Consider the following 22,037-nt stretch of genomic DNA (forward strand, 5'->3'; position numbering starts at 1 on the left):
TTAAACTGTGGCCCCTGGTTCTGGACTCCCCCAACATTGGGAACATGTTTCCTGCCTCTAACATGTCCAACCCCTTAATAATTTTAAACGTTTCGATAAGATCCCCTCTCATCCTTCTAAATTCCAGTGTATACAAACCTAGTCGCTCCAGTCTTTCAACATATGACAGTCCCGCCATTCCGGGAATTAACCTAGTAAACCTACGCTGCACGCCCTCAATAGCAAGAATATCCTTCCTCAAATTTGGAGACCAAAACTGCACACAGTACTCCAGGTGCGGTCTCACTAGGGTCCTGTACAACTGCAGAAGGACCTCTTTGCTCCTATACTCAACTCTTGTTATGAAGGCCAACATTCCATGGCTTTCTTCACTGCCTGCTGTACCTGCATGCTTCCTTTCAGTGACTGATGCACTAAGACACCCAGATCACGTTGTACGTCCCCTTTTCCTAACTTGACACCATTCAAATAATAATCTACCTTCCTATTCTTACCACCAAAGTGGATAACCTCACACTTATCTACATTAAACTGCATCTGCCATGCATCCGCCCACTCACACAACCTGTCCAAGTCACCCTGCAACCTCATAGCATCTTCCTCACAGTTCACAGTGCCACCTAGCTTTGTATCATCGGCAAATTTGCTAATGGTACTTTTAATCCCTTCATCCAAGTCATTGATGTATATTGTAAATAGCTGCGGTCCCAACACCGAGCCTTGCGGTACCCCACTAGTCACTGCCTGCCATTCTGAAAGGGACCCATTTATCCCCACTCTTTGCTTTCTGTCTGTCAACCAATTTTCTATCCATGTCAGTACTCTACCTCCAATACCATGTGCTCTAATTTTGCCCACCAATCTCCTATGTGGGACCTTGTCGAAGGCTTTCTGAAAGTCGAGGTACACCACATCCAGCGGCTCTCCCCAGTCAATTTTCCTAGTTACATCCTCTAGATACTAGGCTAAGTGGACCCGTTGGGCCCAAACCTCTCCTGCATTGGTGCAGCACCCTCTCCTCCCTCCCCCCCCCCTCACCCTGTACAGAGTTTGTACGTTCTCCATGTGATCTTGTGGGTTTTCCTCAGGTGCTCTGGTTTCCTCTCACAATCCAAAGACGCACAGGTTTGTCGTTTAATTGGCTTCGGTAAAAAATGTAAATTGTCATTATTGTGTGTAGGATGGTGCTAATTCCCCGGGAATCGCTGGTCGGCACGGACTCAGGGGGCTGAAGGGCCTGTTTCCACAGTGTATCTCGAAACTAAAACAAAACCAGAGAGATTACTTTGTAAATCTGCAAAGAAATCTGCAAAGGAAATTAAATAAAACAAAATATTGTGCAATACACATCTTTGCTTCTTGCACTGCAAGTCAAATGAGCAAGTTTATTTCAGAAAACTAAAGGAATCGAGCCGTTAACTGACAGTATATTTTTGCCTGGAAGTGATTTAATTTCATGGTTGTGCAGATTAATTACTGAAGCTTCTATTGCTTAATGAGTTTAATCAAGAACTCTTGATGACTTTGTAACTCCTGGTATTTATTCACAAAATGCTGGAGTAACTCAGCAGGTCAGGAGAGAAGGAATGGGTGACGTTTCGGGTCGAGACCCTTCTTCAGACTGTATAACTCCTGGTTATTCGTTATACAGATCTGTTGCAGAGTCATGGAGGGTACACAGCACGGAAACAGACCCTTCCGGCCCAACTTGCCCACGCTGACCAAGATGCCCCATCTAGCCTCGTCCCATTTGCCCACATCTGGCCCATCTATACACTAAAACACTCGTTTGTTTGTTTGTTTGTTTGTTCCTGACAAAACGGCACATTTTGGCACAGCCAAACGGCACACGATAGCGCGACAATTTTAGGCCCACCTTACTCACCGTCGTCCCTTTGGTGCTAATGGAAGAAGTTTAATTGAAATCGGTGTTATATTTTTAAACGTTATTCACATTTTAAAGTTTAAATCTATCTCCTTGGGAGGATGGGGGGAGGGAGGGAGGGGGAGGATAAGGGGGGGTTGAGGGGGATGGAGTGGGGGGGAGGGGAGGTGGGGAGGGGACAGGGAAGGGGGAGGAGAGGGGGAGGGGAGGGAAGAGGTGGAGGGGGAGGTGGAGGGGGATGGGGGGGAGGGAGGGGGTGGAGGGGAGAGGGGTGGAGGGGGGAGAAGGGGGGAGAAGGGAGGGGGGAAGAGAGGGTGCTGCACCAATGTAGGAGAGGTTTGGGCCCAACGGTTCCACTTGGTCTAGTATCTCTCTAAACCTTTGCTATCCATATGCCTGTGCAAGTATCTATTTTCGAGGCAGTTATAGTACCTGCCTCAACTACCTCCTCTTAGACTTTAGACATTGGAGATACAGCACGGAAACAGATCCTTCGGCCCACCGAGTCCGTGCCGACCAGCAATCACCTCATACACTAACACTATCCTACACACTATGGACAATGTTACCACTTACCGAAGGTAATTGACCTAAAAACCTGTACGTCTTTGGAATGTGGGAGGAAACCGGAGCACCCGGAGAAATCCCACGCAGTCACAGGGAGAGCCTACAAACCCTGTGCAGACAGCACCCATAGTCAGGATCGAACACGGGTATCTCATGCTGTAAGGCAGCAATTCTACTGCTGCACCCTCAGGCAGCTCGTTCCATACACCCACCACCCTCTGAGTGAAAAGGTTGCCCCTCAGGTTCCTATTGAATTTTTCACCTCTCACCTTAAACCTATGTTCTCTGGTTCTTGATTTCCCCCTCCTCTGAGTTAAACTACTGTGCATTCACTCTATCTATTCTGCTCATGATTTTATACAACTCGATAAGATCACCCTTCAGCCTGCGCGCTAAGGAATAAAATCCTAGCCTGCCCAACCTCTCTTTCTAACTCAGGTCCTCAAATCCTGGCAAAATTGTGAACAGGTTTTGGGCCCCGTATCTGAGGAGCGATGTGGTAGCGTTGGAGAGGGTCCAGAGGAGGTTTATGACAATGATCCCGGGAATCACTGAGTTCACATGTGATGAGCGTTTGTCGGCACTGGGCCTGTACTCGCTGGAGTTTAGAAGAATGAGGGGGGACCTCATTGAAACTCACCGAATTGTGAACGGCCTGGATAGAGTGGATGTGGAGAGGATGTTTCCACTAGTGGGAGAGTCTAGGACCAGAGGACACAGCCTCTGGATAAAAGGACGTACCTTTAGGAAGGAGATGAGGAGGAATTTCTTTTTGTCAGAGAGAGGTGAATCTGTGGAATTCACTGCCACAGACGGCTGTGGAGGCCGAGTCAATGGGTGTTTTTAAAGTGGAGATTGAAGGGTTTTTGATTAGTGCGGGTGTCAGGGGCTATGGGGCGAAGGCAGGAGAACGAGGTTGAGAGGGAAAGATAGGTCAGCCATGATTGAATGGCGGAGTAGACTTGATGGGCTGAATGGCCTAATTCTGCCCCTTTTTATTGCCCATCGCGAATTGTTCGAGAAGGTGGGTAATGAGTCAACTGAACCACTGCAGTCTTTGTTTAAAGATACAGCAGAGTAACTGAGACCCCTTGACCCACCGAGTCCACACCGACCATCGATCACCCTTTCACACTAGTTCCATGTTATCCAACTTTCTCATCCACTCCCTACACACTAGTCAAGTCATATCATATATATACAGCCGGAAACAGGCCTTTTCGGCCCACCAAGTCCGTGCCGCCCAGCGATCCCCGTACATTAACACTATCCTACACCCACTAGGGACAATTTTTACATTTACCCAGCCAATTAACCTACGTACCTGTACGTCTTTGGAGTGTGGGAGGAAACCGAAGATCTCGGAGAAAACCCACGCAGGTCACGGGGAGAACGTACAAACTCCTTACAGTGCAGCACCCGTAGTCAAGATCGAACCTGAGTCTCCGGCGCTGCATTCGCTGTAAAGCAGCAACTCTACCGCTGCGCTACCGTGCCAAGTCAAGTCAATTTTATTTGTATAGCACATTTAAACACAACACACTTCGACCAAAGTGCTGTACATCAGTTCAGGTACTAAGAAACAAACATACAATGGCACACAAACATAACAGCACATACATAAACAGTTCACAGCGCCCCCTCAGAGGGCCTCAAACGCTAGGGAGTAGAAATAGGTTTAGAGCCTGGACTTAAAGGAGTTGATGGAGGGGGCAGTTCTGATGGGGAGAGGGATGCTGTTCCACAGTCTAGGAGCTGCAACCGCAAAAGCGCGGTCACCCCTGAGCTTAAGCCTAGACCGTGGGATAGTGAGTAGCCCCAAGTCGGCCGACCTGAGGGACCTGGAGATAGAGTGGTGGGTTAGAAGATTTTTGATATGGGGGGGGGTGGGGGGCAAGCCCGTTTAGGGGGCAATTTACAGAGGGCGAATTAACCTACAAACCCGCACGTCTTTGGAATGTGGGAGGAAACCGGAGCACTGGGGGGAAGCCCATGCAGTTACAGAGAGAACGTGCAAACTCCACACAGCGCACCCGAGGTCAGGATTGAACCTGGGTCTCGCGCACTGTTAGACAGCAGCTCTACCGGCTGTGCCACTGTGCCTTACCCGTTTAGTTTAGTTTATAGACACAGCGTGGAAGCAGGCCACTTCAGCCCACTGAGTCCGTGCCGACCAACAATCACCCGCACACTAGTTCAATCCTACATAGAAACATAGAAACATAGAAACATAGATGCAGGAGGAGGCCATTCGGCCCTTCGAGCCTGCACCGCCATTCAATATGATCATGGCTGATCATCCAACTCAGTATCCCGTACCTGCCTTCTCTCCATACCCCCTGATCCCTTTAGCCACAAGGACCACATCTAACTCCCTCTTAAATATAGCCAATGAACTGGCCTCAACTACCTTCTGTGGCAGAGAATTCCACAGACTCACCATTCTCTGTGTGAAGAAATGTTTTCTCATCTCGGTCCTAAAAGACTTCCCCCTTATCCTTAAGCTGTGACCCCTGGTTCTGGACTTCCCCAACATCGGGAACAATCTTCCTGCATCTAGCCTCTCCAACCCCTTAAGAATTTTATATGTTTCAATAAGATCCCCCCTCAGTCTTCTAAATCCCACCGAGTATAAGCCTAGTCCCTACGTACTAGGCACAACTTACGCAAGCCGATTAACTTGCACATCGTGAGGATGTGGGAGGAAACCGGAGCATCTGCAGGAGGCCCACATGGTCACAGGGGGGACGTGCAAACTCCACACAGGCAGCACTTGAGGACAGGATCGAACCCGGGTCTCTGGCGCTGTAGGACAGCGGCTCCACCGGCTGCGCCACCGGTTGCGCCACCGTGCCGACTGGTGGGGAGAGATTTTTGCAACAGAGGAACAGCGGACATCTTCCCAGCGTTTCTTCGAAGTAGTGGTGTCTATCCCACGCACCCAAGAGAAAGCCGGTGGACACAAAATGCCAGAGTAACTCGGCGGGTCAGGCAGCATCTCTGGAGAGAAGGAATGGGCGACGTTGCGGGTCGAGACCCTTCTTCAGACTCGAACCGAAACGTCACCCATTCCTTCTCTCCTGAGATGCTGCCTGAACCGCCGAGTTACTCCGGCATTTTGTGTCGACCTTCGATTTGAACCAGCATCTGCAGTTATTCTCCTACAAGAGAAAGCAGGCTGGACCACAGGTCCGCACGTCAACTGGTTGACCCCCAGCCTGCCAGTGCCCCTGGGTGTCAGAGTCAACGTGACAGCTCAGGGAGGGGTGGGGAGGGGAGGGCCGAGTATGTTTTAGAGGGATGGGGGTGGAATCTAGGCACTGACCTGAATCGGTAATCACCGCTGCCTGATGGTAAACCCCGTGTTCGTGGTGGTGATGGTGGTGCCCCTCCACTTCTCCGGCTGCCGGAGACTCCAGGTCGCTGAGCCACAAGGCGTGGAACCCAAAGAAGAGGCCCACTCCGAGAAGGGTCAAGGAGGCAGCGACACGAAGGCAGGAATTGCGCTTCTGGCGTGAAAGCATGACTCGCGCTGAGGGCCTACAAGAAAAAAGAGAACAGGCGCAGGTTGAGTTTGGCTCCATTTTATTGCCACAGCGAAAGCGTGCTATCCCGTTAGTGGAAAGTCTATCCAAGATGGCAACCATGTCCGTCCACAGTAAACAAAAGGCTGGAGTAACTCAGCGAGACAGGCAGCATCTCTGGAGAGAAGGGATAAATGGGTGGCTTATCGGATCGAGACCCTTCTTCAGACTCAGGGGAGAGGGAGACTAGAGACGTCTCTGTGGGGCCTGCCTCGACTGAGGGTGTCTTGTGATAAAAGGCTGAAACACCCAGTGACGTTGAGGTACACAACTGAAGATGTGTCTGAATGGTATCACCTAGTGGTCATCCCCAAGAACAACACCAGTCAATTGTAGTGCAAACCCTAGGGATTGTAACATCCAGTCCTACTAATCAATCTAAAGATTGAAAGTGCCTGGATTAGGGGTATTAGCTATTGGGAGAGAATGGCCAATCCTACTTGCCCACACTGACCAACATGTCCCTTCTACACCAGTCCCATCTGCCCGTGTATGGCCCATATCCCTCTAAACCTATCCTATCCATGTACCTGCCCAATTGTTTCTTTATGGATATTTTTAAGGCAGAGATTCTTGATTAGTACGGGTGTCAGGGGTCATGGGGAGAAGGCAGGAGAATGGGGTTAGGAGGGAGAGATAGATCAGCCACGATTGAATGGCGGAGCAGACTTGATGGGCCGAATGGCCTAATTCTGCTCCTATCACTTATGACCTTATGAACAAACTTGGATTATTTTCTCTGGAATGCCCGAGGCTGTGGGGAGACCTGATTAGAAGTATTTAAAACTATGCGAGGCATGGATAGGGTAGACAGTCAGAGCCTTTTCCAATGAGATGTACGGGACATGTTTTACACAGAGGGTGGCGGGTGCCTGGAACGCGCTGCCAGGGGTGGTGTTGGAGGCGGGTACTGTAATGACTGGAGTCGTACACACGTCGAAAATGCAACACACATTTGTTAAAGTGCACTTACAGCATAGATCTGCAAGACATCACAGCCACTAACAGCTACTCCAACTGCTCTACGTAAGTAAGCTCTTGGTAATATATATCGCATATTAGGCGCAGCAACTACTAACAAGCGCTACCATTGGTTAGTAGGAAATAACCAATCTACATCTTTCCTTGTAGAAACAAATAAAGCTTAGATACGTGGAAACATGGTGGCTAAACACTATAATAGCCGAAACGTTAATATCGCATATGGGGAAGATAGATGGTTACACAAAATCGCCGTATCTAATGGGTGGCCTGCTGACCCGAATCCGCATCTCCTCCCTTCAGGGGTGAAGTGAATGGGGAGGGGACCGGGGGTGTGACTGGGGACGGCACCGGAGACCCGTCAGGTGGAGGCGGTGAAGTAGTCGAGTTGGGCGCCAAACGCCTTGGAGAGGAGGCGGGGGACCCAGTCTCCGGTAGTGGAGCAGCCGGCCCGGTAGTGGGAGGGTACGCAAAACTCGAGTCCTCTGGATATGGAGTCGCAGGATGTGGTTCCTTCATTGGAAGGATCCCACTTCTGACACCATGTAATGAGTGGAGTCGTACACACGTCGAAAATGCACCAATGTCATCGCGCACCTCCCTGGCCACGCACTCGTTTTGCTCCCACCATCGGGATGAAGGTACGGGAGCCCGAGAACCGTGACCCCCAGGTTCACGAACAGCTTCTTCGTGCCAACCATCAGGCTCTTGAACCACCGGGCACAACCCTGCCTCAGCCACCGTCCACTACTGACTTTGCTCTACGAAGATATCACAAAATGCTGGAGCAACTCAGTGGGTCAGGCGGCATCCCAGGAGAGAAGGAATGGGTGACGTTTCGGGTCGAGACCCTTCTTCAGACTGATGTCGGGGGGGGGGCGGGACAAAGAAAGGCTATAGGTGGAGACATGAAGACAGTGGGAGAACTGGGAAAGGGGAGGGGAAGAGAGGGACAGAGGAACTATCTAAAGTTGGAGAAGTCAATGTTCATACCGCTGGGGAGCAAGCTGCCTAAGCGAAATATGAGGTGCTGTCCCTCCAACTTGCGGTGGGCCTCACTATGGCACTGGAGGAGGCCCATGACAGAAAGGTCAGACTGGGAGTGGGAGGGGGAGTTGAAGTGCTCAGCCACCGGGAGATCAGGTTGGTTAAGGTGGACTGAGTGAAGGTGTTGAGTGAAATGATCGCCGAGCCTGCGTTTGGTCTCGCCGATGTAGAGAAGTTGACATCTGGAACAGCGGATACAACAGATGAGATTGGAGGAGGTGCAGGTGAACCTCTGTCTCACTTGCAAAGACTTGTTTGGGACCTTGGATAGAGTTGAGGGGGGAGGTAAAGGGACAGGTGTTGCATCTCCTGTGGTTGCAGGGGAAAGTGCCTGGGGAGGGGGTGGTTTGGGTGGGAAGGGACGAGTGGACCAGGGAGATACGGAGGGAACGGTCTCTGTGGAACGCAGAAAGGGAAGGGGATCGGAAGATGTGGCCAGTGGTGGGGTCTCGTTGAAGGTGACGGAAATGTTGGAGGATGATTTGTTGGATACGCTGGCTGGTGGGGTGGAAGGTGAGGACGAGGAGGATTCTGTCCTTGTTACGAATGGGGGGGGTGGGGGAGCAAGAGCGGAGCTGCGGGATACAGAGGAGGCCCTAGTGAGAGCCTCCAAAAAAAAATTGTGATACCTTCGATTTGCACCAGCATCTTCAGTTATTTTCCTACATAAGTTGCTCTACGAAGATTGCGCTGGGTATTATGTAAAATTAAGAGAGGCTTGGATAAGATAGACAGTCAGAACCTTTATCCCAGAGTGGAAACGTCGTATACCATTGTGCATAGTTTTGAGATGAAAAGAGAAAAGTTTAAACAAGATTTGCACGGCACCTTGTTTTGCTGTTCTATGTTCTATGAATGTTCAAATGAACAACCTTCACCAAGTTGGGGGTACACACAGGCACTCCCAACATTTGTTTTTACAAATTCATAATTTTGATGTCTATAATTCAAAATTTTACATCAAAATTCATAATATGGCGCGTAATGCAATTTTTCAGCAAAAAAGTGGATAAGAAAGTGGGATAATGTGGAGCTAGTGGGAACGGGTGACTGATGATCGGTGTGGACTCGGTGGGCCGCGGGGGTCTATGTGTCTGTGGTGTATCACTAAAACAAAGCGGCAGCTGTTCAAAGCATTGATTCATTACTACCTTCTCAAGAGTCAATCGCGATGGGCAAAAAATACTGGCTCATTCTCATAGCTGCCTTCCTGTTCTTTGGTGGCAAGAACAGGAAGGCAGATTATTACATGAATGGTGTCAAGTTAGCAAAAGGTGAAGTACAACGAGATCTGGGTGTCCAACGGGACCCCACTACTGGCCACATCTTCCCATCTCCTCCCCTTTCTGCGTTCAAGATTCCTAATCAGTTTTATGTTGGTTATTTTCAGGATCTAAATGTTGACGAATAGACAATAGACAATAGGTGCAGGAGTAGGCCATTCGGCCATTCGAGCCAGCAACGCCATTCAGCATGATCATGGCTGAATCAGTACCCCGTTCCTGCCTTCTCCCCATACCCCCTGATTCCGCTATCTTAAAGAGCTCTATCTAACTCTCTTGAAAGCATCCAGAGAAGCCTCTAGCGTGTCCAACCCCTTAATAATCTTATATGTTTCAATAAGATCCCCTCTCATCCTTCTAAATTCCAGTGTATACAAGCCCAGTCGCTCCATTCTTTCAACATACGACAGTCCTGCCACCCCGGGAATTAACCTCGTGAGCCTACACTGCACTCCCTCAATAGCAAGAATGTTCTTCCTCAAATTTGGAGACCAAAACTGCACACAACACTCCAGGTGTGGTCTCACCAGGGCCCTGTACAACTGCAGAAGGTCCTCTTTGCTCCTACACTCAACTCCTCTTGTTAATATAGGCCAACATTCCATTGGCTTTCTTCACTGCCTGCTGTACCTGCGTGCTTCCTTTCAGTGACTGATGAACTAGGACACACAGATCTCGTTGTACTTCCCCTTTTCACTGAGATCTTCGGTTTCTTCCCACACTCCAAAGGCATACAGGTCTGTAGGTTAATTGTAGTATAAATGTATACTTTTAAATTGGACTAGCTTGGTGGGGTATCTCGGTCGACATGGACAATTTGGGCCGAACAGCTTGTTTCCGCACTGTAGGACTATGATATCTAGCTCCTGTTCCCAACCAGGCAATATACAATGAGGTTTGGTGAACTGCTGAACATTAATCTCCTTAAAACATGTTTGATGAGTTGATTAAATGAGACAGAAAAGGTCAAGCTGTTTACAAATATTAATTTGAGTGTAGAGAACGTTAACCGAATGAAACTTCACTTGCCAATTGATATGTCGTGGAAGGTAAATTTTTGATGTATGACTGTCTAATAATTTTCCTTCTTTATTGAGGCAGTATCCTTGGGTCAAAGCAGGGAATTGGAGGGATATGGATTATGTGCAGATAGATCAGAGTTGGTCTCTGCATCATGTCCAGCACAGGCATTGTGGGCCGAAGGGACACTTCATGTGCTGTACTGCTCTATGTTCCAGGATGAAGGCCTCTGTGCAAAACTCCACTGTTTCAAGAGCAGATAGCCGTGCAAATCCATGTGAACAGGTGTGTAGTAGTACAATTGCAGTGTGTACTGTGTGCAGTTTTGGTCTCCAAATTTGAGGAAGGATATTCTTGCTATTGAGGGCGTGCAGCGTAGATTTACTAGGTTAATTCCCGGAATGGCGGGACTGTCATATGTTGAAAGACTGGGGCGACTAGGCTTGTATACACTGGAATTTAGAAGGATGAGAGGGGATCTTATCGAAACGTATAAGATTATTAAGGGGTTGGACACGTTAGAGGCAGGAAACATGTTCCCAATGTTGGGGGAGTCCAGAACTAGGGGCCACAGTTTAGGAATAAGGGGTAGGCCATTTAGAACTGAGATGAGGAAAAACGTTTTCAGTCAGAGAGTTGTGAATCTGTGGAATTCTCTGCCTCCGAAGGCAGTGGAGGCCAATTCTCTGAATGCATTCAAGAGAGAGTTAAGATTCAAGATTCAAGATAGCTTTATTTGTCATCCAATATTGGACGAAATTCAGTCACCCACAGTCCAACAATAAAAGCATTAAATAGGCATTAAAATTACACAACCCCAAAAACACACCAAAAAAAAAGAAACATCCATCAAAGAAACATCCATCAAAGAAACATCCATCACAGTGAGTCTCCTCCAGTCCTCTCCTCACTGCGATGGAAGACCACAATGTCTTTCCCTTCTCCTGCCGTCCTCTCCCGCGGTCAGGTTGTTGTGGTTGCAGGCCGCGCCGGACGGTCCGCAGCGGCCGAGCCTAAGGCGAGTCCCAGCCGCTCCCGCAGCCTCCGAAGACGGCCGGCTCCGCCGATGATAAGTCCGATCCGGGGCGGGCGAACACGCTGCTGCTGTTGCTGTTGCTGCACGTCGGGGCGGTCGTGGCTCCCGACATTGAAGCCCCCGCCCAGCAGAGAAATATCCCGCGGCCTATCTTAGGCCGCACCAGACGGTGAAATGTCCTCGACCCAAGCCCCGCGATCCGGGGCGGGCGAACACGCTGCCGCTGCCGGAGCTCCCGATGTCGGCATCCACGTGGCCCGAGCCTAAGGCGAGTCGCAGCCGCTCCCGCAGCCTCCGAAGACGGCCGGCTCCAGTGACGGTAAGTCCGGTCCGCGGGCTCAGCGAACCGGAGCCCTGGGGGCCGCCAGCTCGAGGAGTTGGGCCGATGGTAGGCCGCAGCAGGAACGGAGACACGGCCCAGAAAACAAAGGTCGGGTCTCTGTTCGGAAGGGACACATATTTACAATTTTACAGTTCCCCCCCTCCCCCCCACATACACACACAGTACACAAACACAAAAACACGACATCACAACTACAATTAAGACAAAAAAACACAAAGACAAATGGACCGCAGGTAAGCCGCAGCTGCTATGGCAGCGCCGCCATTTTCCTCATAGATAGAGCTCTTAAGGATAGCGGAGTCAGGGGGTATGGGGAGAAGGCAGGAACGGGGTACTGATTGAGAATGATCAGCCATGATCACATTGAATGGCGGTGCTGGCGCGAAGGGCCGAATGGCCTACTCCTGCACCTATTGTCTATTGTCTATAATTGGAGGTAAAGATAAGACACAAAAAGCTGGAGTAACTCAGCGGGTCAGACAGCGTCTGTGGGGAAAATGATTAGATGACATTTTGGGTTGGGAACTGAGAGTCAGGGTCTCAGTCTGAAGAAGGGTCTCAACCCAAAACGTCGCCCATTCCTTCTCTCCAGAGATGCTGCCTGACCCGCTGAGTTACTCCAGCTTTTTGTGTCTAACTGGGAATTTAAACCAGCATCTGCAGTTCCGTCCGACACCGATGGAGGTGATGTCCTTTGGATCAGTCATTGACCCGCTGTAGATGGATGCAAAAAAGTCCGTAAGTTACAGGAGCAGATTTAGGCCAATCGGCCCATCAAGTCTACTCCGCCATTCAATCATGGCTGATCTATCTCTCCCTCCTAATCCCATTCCCCTGCCTGCTCCCCATAACCCCTGACACCCGCAATAATCAAGAATCAGTCAATCTCCACCTTAAAAATACCCGTTGACCCATCGTCTGTGGCAATGAATTCCACAGTTCCACCACCCTCCTCATCTCCTGTCTAAAGGTACGCCCTGATACTCTGAGGCTGTGGCCTCTGGTCCTAGACTCTGCCACTGGTGGAAACATCCTCTCCGCATCCACTCTATCCAGGCCTTTGAAAAGACCCCAGATTATAATCTGGTGAGGAAGTGCTCTCCCCGAAGTGCCAGCATGTGATGGCAAAGAGGACACAGCAACACCTCTACTTCCAGAGGAGACTGAGGAAATACAGTACGTTTCCGAAGACTCTTACGAACTCGCATCGATCTACCGCAGAAACATAGAAACATAGAAAGTAGGTGCAGGAGTAGGCCATTCGGCCCTTCGAGCCTGCACCGCCATTCAATATGATCATGGCTGATCATCCAACTCAGTATCCCATACCTGCCTTCTCTCCATACCCCCTGATCCCTTTAGCCACAAGGGCCACATCTAACTCCCTCTTAAATATAGCCAATGAACTGGCCTCAACTACCTTCTGTGGCAGAGAATTCCACAGATTCACCACTCTCTGTGTGAAAAAAAACGTTCTCATCTCGGTCCTAAAAGACTTTCCCCTAATCCTTAAACTGTGACCCCTTGTTCTGGACTTCCCCAACATCGGGAACAATCTTCCTGCATCTAGCCTGTCCAGCCCCTTAAGAATTTTGTAAGTTTCTATAAGATCCCCCCTCAATCTTCTAAATTCCAGCGAGTACAAGCCGAGTCTATCCAGTCTTTCTTCATATGAAAGTCCTGCCATCCCAGGAATCAATCTGGTGAACCTTCTCTGTACTCCCTCTATGGCAAGAAAGTTTTTCCTCAGATTAGGAGACCAAAACTGTACGCAATACTCCAAGGATAGACTTTAGAAATACAGCGTGTAAACAGGGTCTTCGGCCCACCGAGTCCGCACCGACCAGCGATCACCTCGTACACTAGCATTATCCCACACAATAGGGACAATTTATAATTTTTATCGAAGCCAATTAACCTACACACCTGCATGTCTTTGGAGCGTTGGAGGAAACTGGAGCACCAGGAGAAAACCCACGCAGTCATGGAGAAACTCTGTACAGACAGTACCCGTAGTCAGGATCAAACCCGGGTCTCTGGTGCTGTAAGGCAGCAACTCTACCGCTGTGCCACTCTGCCAAGCAATACTGTCGAGATGCAGGTACAGCAGGCAGTGAAGAAAGCCAATGGAATGTTGGCCTTCATAACAAGAGGAGTTGAGTATAGAGGCAAAGAGGTCCTTCTGCAGTTGTACAGGGCCCTAGTGGGACCGCACCTGGAGTACTGTGTGCAGTTTTGGTCTCCAAATTTGAGGAAGGATATTCTTGCTATTGAGGGCGTGCAGCGTAGGTTTACTAGGTTAATTCCCCGAATGGCGGGACTATCATATGTTGAAAAACTGGAGCGACTAGACTTGTATACACTGGAATTTAGAAGCATGAGAGGAGATCTTATTGAAACGTATAAGATTATTAAGGGGTTGGACATGTTAGAGGCAGGAAACATGTTCCCAATATTGGGGGAGTCCAGAACAAGGGGCCACAGTTTAAGAATAAGGGGTAGGCCATTTAGAACGGAGATGAGGAAAAACCTTTTCAGTCAGAGAGTTGTGAATCTGTGGTAAATTGTCTGCCTCAGAAGGCAGTGGAGGCCAATTCTCTGAATGCATTCAAGAGAGAGCTGGATAGAGCTCTTAAGGATAGCGGAGTCAGGGGGTATGGGGAGAAGGCAGGAACGGGGTACTGATTGAGAATGATCAGCCATGATCACATTGAATGGTGGTGCTGGCTCGAAGGGCCGAATGGCCTCCTCCTGCACCTATTGTCTATTGTCTATTATCACATCGCTGTTGGGAACTGCTCTGCCCAGGACTGCAAGAGGTTGCAGAGAGTTGTGGATGTAGCCCAGTCGATCACGCAGACCAGACTCCTGCATCGACTTCGTGTACACTTCACGCTGCCTCGGGAAAGCAGCCGACATCATCGAAGACAGACCCACTGACTCCCACATCGCGCAGCCAGGAGGGCGGTGACCACTGACTCCACGTTGCCAGTCCACAGGCGCGGCCAGAAGGATTCCCGCTGGTGGGGCTGCGCCGGTGGACTGGGAACGCTGTCGGAGGCCTTTATCGAGGAGCCACGGTGTAGATGCCTCCCGGATCGCCGTGTGGAAGCCCGGGTCGGGGCCGTACGGGTCAGTTGGAGGAGCTGGGGTCTCGCGGGTCGGAGTCCATGTCGGCGGAGCAGCCGATGGAGCCTGCGTCGGCACCGCGGAGGCGTGGAGTGGGGTGTCGGCAGCGGTGAGGCCCCGGCGGCGGTGAAGCCTCTCGACGATGGGGCCCCTGTGGTGGTGAGGCCTCGCGACGATAGGGCCCCTGTGGTGGTGAGGCCTCGCGACGATAGGACCCCTGCGGTGGTGAAGCCTCGCGACGATAGGGCCCCTGCGGTGGTGAAGCCTCGCGACGATAGGGCCCCTGCGGTGGTGAGGCCTCGCGACGATAGGACCCCTGCGGTGGTGAAGCCTCGCGACGATAGGGCCCCTGCGGTGGTGAAGCCTCGCGACGATAGGGCCCCTGCGGTGGTGAAGCCTCGCGACGATAGGGCCCCTGCGGTGGTGAAGCCTCGCGACGATAGGGCCCCTGCGGTGGTGAAGCCTCGCGACGATAGGGCCCCTGCGGTGGTGAAGCCTCGCGACGATAGGGCCCCTGCGGTGGTGAGGCCTCACGACGATGGGACCCCTGCGGTGGTGAAGCCTGGTGACGATGGGGCCTTGGCGGTGGTGAAGCCTCGCGACGATGGGGCCTCGGCGGTGGTGAAGCCTCGTGACGATGGGGCCTCGGCGGTGGTGAAGCCTCGCGACGATGTTGCCCCTGCGGTGGTGAAGCCTCGCGACGATGGGGCCCCTGCGGTGGTGACGCCTCGCGGTGGCGGCGGTGATGCCTCGCGGGTCGACCCGCGGTCAATGGGTGTGTGGAGGGACCTCCGTGAGGGGAGAGGGGAAGTACAATGGAGGACGCGGCATGGGGGGGACCGATGTGGGGAGGGGGAGTAGGACAAAAGGAAGAGCCGGCGTGCTTTGTAACTTTGTCAGTGCCGTATGTGGCTGCCATTTTGTATACATTGGGTAAGCAAGCAAAGAATCTCACTGTGCCTTGTCACATGTGACAATAAAGTAAAGTATTCCATTCTATTCCATTCCATCTATCTTGACTACACTTCTTCCCACCCTGCTTCCTGCAAAGGCTCTATCCCCTGCTCCCAATTCCTCCGTCTACGCCGCATCTGCACCCAGGATGAGGTGTTCCATACCAGGGCATCTGTGATGTCCTCATTCTTTAGGGGACGGGGGTTCCCCTCTCCCATCATAGATGAGGACCTCACACGTGTCTCCTCTGTACCCCGCAGCTCCGCCCTTGTTCTCCCTTCCCCTAGTCACGACAGGTACAGTGTCCCCCCTAGTCCTCACCTTCCACCCCATCAGCCGTCGCACACAGCACGTAACCCTCTGACATTTTCGGCACCTCCAACGGGATCCCACTAGTCACATCTTCCTTTCTCCACCCCTTTCCGCTTTCCGCAGAGACCGTTCCCTCTGTTATTCCCTAGTCCACTCGTCCCTTCCCACCCAAACCACCCCCTCCCCAAGTACTTTCCCCTGCAACCGCCGGAGATGCAACACCTGTCCCTTTACCTCCCCCCTCGACTCCATCCAAGGACCCAAACAGTCTTTCCAGGTGAGGCAGAGGTTCACCTGCACCTCCTCCAACCTCATCTATTGTATCCGCTGTTCCAGGTGTCAACTTCTCTACATCGGCCAGACCAAGCGCAGGCTCGGCGATCGTTTCGCTCAACACCTCTGCTCAGCCCGTCTCAACCAACCTGATCTCCCGGTTGCTCAGCACTTCAACTCCCCCTCCCATTCCCAATCTGACATTTCTGTCCTGGGCCTCCTCCATTGTCAGAGTGAGGCCCAGTGCAAATTGGAGGAACAGCACCTCATATTTCGCTTGGGTAGTTTACACCCCAGCGGTATGAACATTGACCTCTCTACCTTTAGATAGTCCCTGCTTTCCCTCTCTTTCCCCTTCCCCTTCCCAGTTCTCCCACCAGTCTTCCTGTCTCTGACTATATCCTATCTTTGTCTGACATCAGTCTGAAGAAGGGTCTCGACCCGAAACGTCACCCATTCCTTCTCTCCAGTGATGCTGCCTGACCCGCTGAGTTACTCCAGCATTTTGTGTCTACCTTCGATTTAAACCAGCATCTGCAGTTTTCTTTCCTACACATCTGCAGTTCCTTCTTACACATAATCAAAGACTTGTCCCACCCTGGTCATTCCTCCTACCTGCTCCCACATGGCAGAAGGTTGAAAGCGCGCACCACCAGACTCAGGAACAGCTTCTTCCCCTCTGTAATCAGGCTTCTGAACGGCCCTTCCATAAGCTAGGACACTGTCCGATTCACCTCTGCCCCATTGCGGACATTGGACTTTGTCTGTGGAACTGATGCGCTACAATGCTGAGAACTATGGAGGTGTTTGCTCCATCCATTGTATGTGAGTTTGACTTGGTTGTGTTTATGTATCATCTCATCTGATTAAAGGTATCACAAAATGCTGGAGTAACTCAGCAGGTCAGGCAGCATCTGGGAGAGAGGGAATGGGTAACGTTTCGGGTCGAGACCCTACTTCAGACATCTTATCTGATTAGATAGGATGCAAAACAAAGCTTTTCACTCTTCCTCGGAACAGGTGACAATAATATACCTAAACCTGAACTTAAACATCAAGGATAAGCAACAACAAGACAGAGCAAACAGTGGGTGTACTGAGGAAAGTTCACAGCGTCGGTTGGAACGACATGGAGAGAGGAGCTCTTTGTAGAAACTTGTGCAAAATATTAGAGTCATAGAGTGATACAGTGTGGAAACAGGCTCTTTGGCCCAACTTGCCCACACCGGCCAACAATGTCCCAGCTACCCTAGTCCCACTTGCCTGCGTTTGGTCCATAACCCTCCAAACCTGTCCTATCCATGTACCTGTCCAACTGTTTCTTAAACGATGGGATCGTCCTAGCCTCAATTACCTCCTTGTTCCATACACCCACCGCCCTCTGTGTGAAAATGTTACCCCTCGAATTACTATTAAATCTTTTCCCCTTCACTTTGAACCTGTGTCCTCTGGTCCACGATTCCCCTACTCTGGGTAAAAGACTCTGTGCATCTACCCGATCAATTCCTCTCATGATTTTATACACCTCTATGAGATCATCCCTGATCCTTCTGCGCTCCATGGAATAGAGACCCAGCCTACTCAACCTCTCCCTATAGCTCACACCCTCTAGTCCTGGCAACATCCTCGTAAATCTTTTCTGAACCCTTTCAAGCTTGCTCCAAGCAATTTCTGTTAATCCTTTCACTGAAATAAGTTATCTAACGTCATCAGGAAACAGACCGACTTGTCTGATGAACAGCAAAGCGCTTCTTCCTGTAGATGGTTAGGACATCACAAGGGATGTGAAAGATGAGAGACAACATCAGATCTGACTGACAGAGAGCGAAGATAGACACAAAGTGCTGCAGTAACTCAGCGGGTCAGGCTGCATCGCTGGAGAAAAGGAATAGGCGACGTTTCGGGTCAGGACCCCTCTTCAGGCAGACTTGAGATATATAAAAATACTAGACCAAGTGGACCCGTTGGGCCCAAACCTCTCCTGCATTGGTGCAGCACCCTCACCTCCCCCCTCCCTCCCTCCTCCCCCCTCCCTCCCCCTCCCCCCCACTCCAACCCCCTTATCCTCCCCCCTCCCTCCCTCCCTGCCGCACCCTCCCTCCCCAGGATATAGATTTAAACTTTAAAATGTGAATAACTTTAAAAATATAACACCGATTGCAATGAAACTTCTTCCATTAGCACCAAAGGGACGACGGTGAGTAAGGTGGGCCTAAAATTGTCACGCTATCGTGTACCATTTTGGCTGTTGTTCAGGAACAAACAAACAAACAAACAAACAAACAAACAAACGAGAGTTTTAGTATATAGATGGGCCAAAGGTGGGCAGATGGGACCAGTGTAATGGGGCATGTTGGTCGGTGTGGGCAGGTTGGGCCGAATGGCCTGTTTCCACTCTGTATGACGGTGTGTTGCAATAGGAAGGCTGGAAGTATCCTCAAGGACCCAGGCCATTCCCTTTCCTTTCTTCCATTTTCTTGGAGAATATACAGGAGTTTGAAAGCCCCATTGTCCAGACTTAAGAACAGCTTCTTTTCCACTACTAACAGATTCCTGAATTAATCATCTCTCACACCCACTTGCTCCGTTTAGTTTATTGCCACGTGTGTTGATGTGCAGTGAAAAGCTTTTGTTGTGTGCTAACCAGTGCGCGGAAAGGCGATACACGATTACAATCCAACCATCCACAGATACATAAAAAGGAATAACGTGAATAACGTTTAGTGCAAGATTCTTAGAATAAAGGGGAGGCCATTTAAAACTGATGTGAGAAGGAACTTTTTCACCCAGCGTTGTGAATTTGTGGAATTCTCTGCCACAGAAGGCAGCGGAGGCCAAATCACTGGATGAATTTAAGAGAGAGTTAGATTTAGATTTAGATTTAGAGATAGAGATACAGCGCAGAAACAGGCCCTTCGGCCCACCGGGTCCGCGCCGCCCAGCGATCCCCGCACATTAACACTATCCTACACCCACTAGGGACAATTTTAACATTTGCCCAGCCAATTAACCTACAAACCTGTACGTCTTTGGAGTGTGGGAGGAAACCGAAGATCTCGGCGAAAACCCACGCAGGTCACGGGGAGAACGTACAAACTCCGTACAGACGGCGCCTGTAGTCAGGATGGAACCTGAGTCTCCGGCGCTGCATTCACTGTAAGGCAGCAACTCTACCGCTGCGCCACCGTGCTGCCCTAGATGGAGCTCTAGGGGATAGTGGAATCAAGGGATATGGGGAGAAGTTCGGCACAGGTTACTGATTGTGGATGATCAGCCATGATCACAATGAATGGCTTGAAGGGCCAAATGGCTTCCTCCTGCACCTATTTTCTATGTTTCTATAAAGTCCAGTAAAGTCTGTTTAAAGATAGTCTGAGGGTCTTCAATCAGGTAGATGGGAGGTCAGGACCGCTCTCTAATTGGTGGTAGGATGGTTCAGTTGCCTGATAACAGCTGGGAAGAAACTGTCCCTGAATCTGGAGGTGTGCGTTTTCGCACTTCTGTACCTCTTGCCTGATGGGAGAGGAGAGAAGAGGGAGTGGCCGGGGTGAGACTGGTCCTTGATTATTCAGGAGGCAGCACGAGGTGTAAATGGAGTCAATGGAAGGGAGGGTGGTTTGTGGAATGTTCCGGGCTGCGTCCACAACTCTCCGCAACTCGCTGAAGGTGCTGCCAAGTAGTCTTACGTTGAATTTTATATCAATCGGTTATCCTATCATTGTTGTTAAATTTATTTTGGCACTGCATCAGATTGCATTACAATCTTGCAGCACTCTGCATCAGAAGGAGTGAGATCATCCTTATGTTCCATTAGTTCATCATTGTATTTATTATTCTGTGTGCACGCTGTTTACTCAGAACTTCGTGTGAACAAGGAATTTCTTTGCAACATGATATGCATGACAATAACCTCACTTGAATCTGAATACGGAAGAGAAAAGTGACAGCGAAAGATTTGTAGAAACGAGGAAATGCAGATGCCGGTTTACACAAAAAGACAAAGTGTTGGAGTAACTCAGAGGGTCAGGCAGCATCTCTGGAGCAAAGGGATGGGTGACAAGTCATAGTACTCCCCCCTACCCCTATTTTCGGTCTGAAGAAGGGTTCCGACCCAAAACATCACCCATCCTTTTTCTCCAGAGATGCTGCCTGACCCGCTGAGCTACTCCAGCACTTTGTGTAGGAAAGAACTGCAGATGCTGTTTTATACTGGAGATAGACACAAAGTGCTGGAGGAACTCAGCGGGTCAGGCAGCATCTCTGGAGAACATGGATGGGTGACATTTCACAGAGTGCTGGAGTAACTCAGCAGGTCTGGCAGCATCTCTGGAGAACATGGATAGGTGACGTTTCACAGAGTGCTGGAGTAACTCAGCGGGTCTGGCAGCATCTCTGGAGAACATGGATAGGTGACGTTTCACAGAGTGCTGGAGTAACTCAGCAGGTCAGGCAGCATCTCTGGAGAACATGGATGGTTGACGTTTCACAGAGTGCTGGAGTAACTCAGCGGGTCAGGCAGCGTCTCTGGAGAACATGGATAGGTGACGTTTCACAGAGTGCTGGAGTAACTCAGCGGGTCAGGCAGCATCTCTGGAGATCATGGATAGGTGACATTTTGGGTCGGGACTCTTCAGATTGATTGTGGGTGGGAGGGGAGGAGAAAGAAAGCTGGGAAAGAGGAGGGGGGGGTTGATAGGCGGGTGGTTGGGACAAAGGCATTAAAGCAGAAGGTTATGATGCGGAAGGACTGAAGAGTTGCAAATTATGGGAGACCCTGCTTTTTTCCTCACTGTCTTTAGACAGCGCACAAACAGTCCACGCCACTCAGTGATCACCCCGTCCACTCTACCGGTCCAACACACCAGCGAAAATTTACAATTTTTTTACCAAAGCCAATTAACCTACAAACCTGTACGTTTTTGGAATGTGGGATGAAACCCGGGCACACGGAGAAAACCCACGCAGGTCACGGGGAGAATGTACAAACTCCGTACAGACAGCACCCGTAGTCAGGATCGAACTTGGGTCTCTGGCGCTGTGAGGCAGCAACACTACCACTGCGTCCTGTGATGATTGGTTCAGGCACACCTTTTATCTGTTGCCCTGCATCATTCCGCTGTGCAGGAACTGTGCATTCAAGGTTCTGTCGCTGGATCACCTGTTTGTTTATCAAAAGGCTTAACTTTCTTTGCCACCCTTCACCAGTTGGCAGCACACGATCAAACAATTTAATTGTGTTTGCCTGCACTATTAAAGGCCCAGCCTTCACTGATCAACAAACTTTAATCACCTCAGTCTGTGCTGACAAAGATTCAACAGCAATCAGGCAGCTTTATGATTCCATTTCACAGCCTTTAAATCACCTCAGGTCACTAGGTTTCCTGAGCACGATATCAGTATCCCTTGGTCGAGAATATGTTTAAATAATGCAGTGGGAAATAAGTGCAAATGTTGTAATTCTGAAATAAAGCAACAAAAAAACCCCACTCTAAATAGGGAATTAACCTAGTAAACCTACGCTGCACGCCCTCAATAGCAAGAAGGATATTCTTGCTATTGAGGGCGTGCAGCGTAGGTTTACTAGGTTAATTCCCGGAATGGCGGGACTGTCATATGTTGAAAG

General features: G+C 50.2%; 1 protein-coding gene across 1 annotated transcript in view; it reads right to left on the reverse strand.

Annotated features, from left to right (window-relative positions):
- ggt6 (gamma-glutamyltransferase 6) overlaps positions 1–22,037 on the reverse strand; it is an 87,118-nt gene that overhangs the window by 18,956 nt on the left and 46,125 nt on the right. The window contains exon 2 of the mRNA XM_078396831.1: positions 5,778–5,992. Coding sequence (XP_078252957.1) covers positions 5,778–5,992 — 215 coding nt within the window. The remainder of the gene's footprint in view (positions 1–5,777; positions 5,993–22,037) is intronic.

Source organism: Rhinoraja longicauda, chromosome 3 (assembly GCF_053455715.1).
Source record: "Rhinoraja longicauda isolate Sanriku21f chromosome 3, sRhiLon1.1, whole genome shotgun sequence".
NCBI lineage: Eukaryota > Metazoa > Chordata > Chondrichthyes > Rajiformes > Arhynchobatidae > Rhinoraja > Rhinoraja longicauda.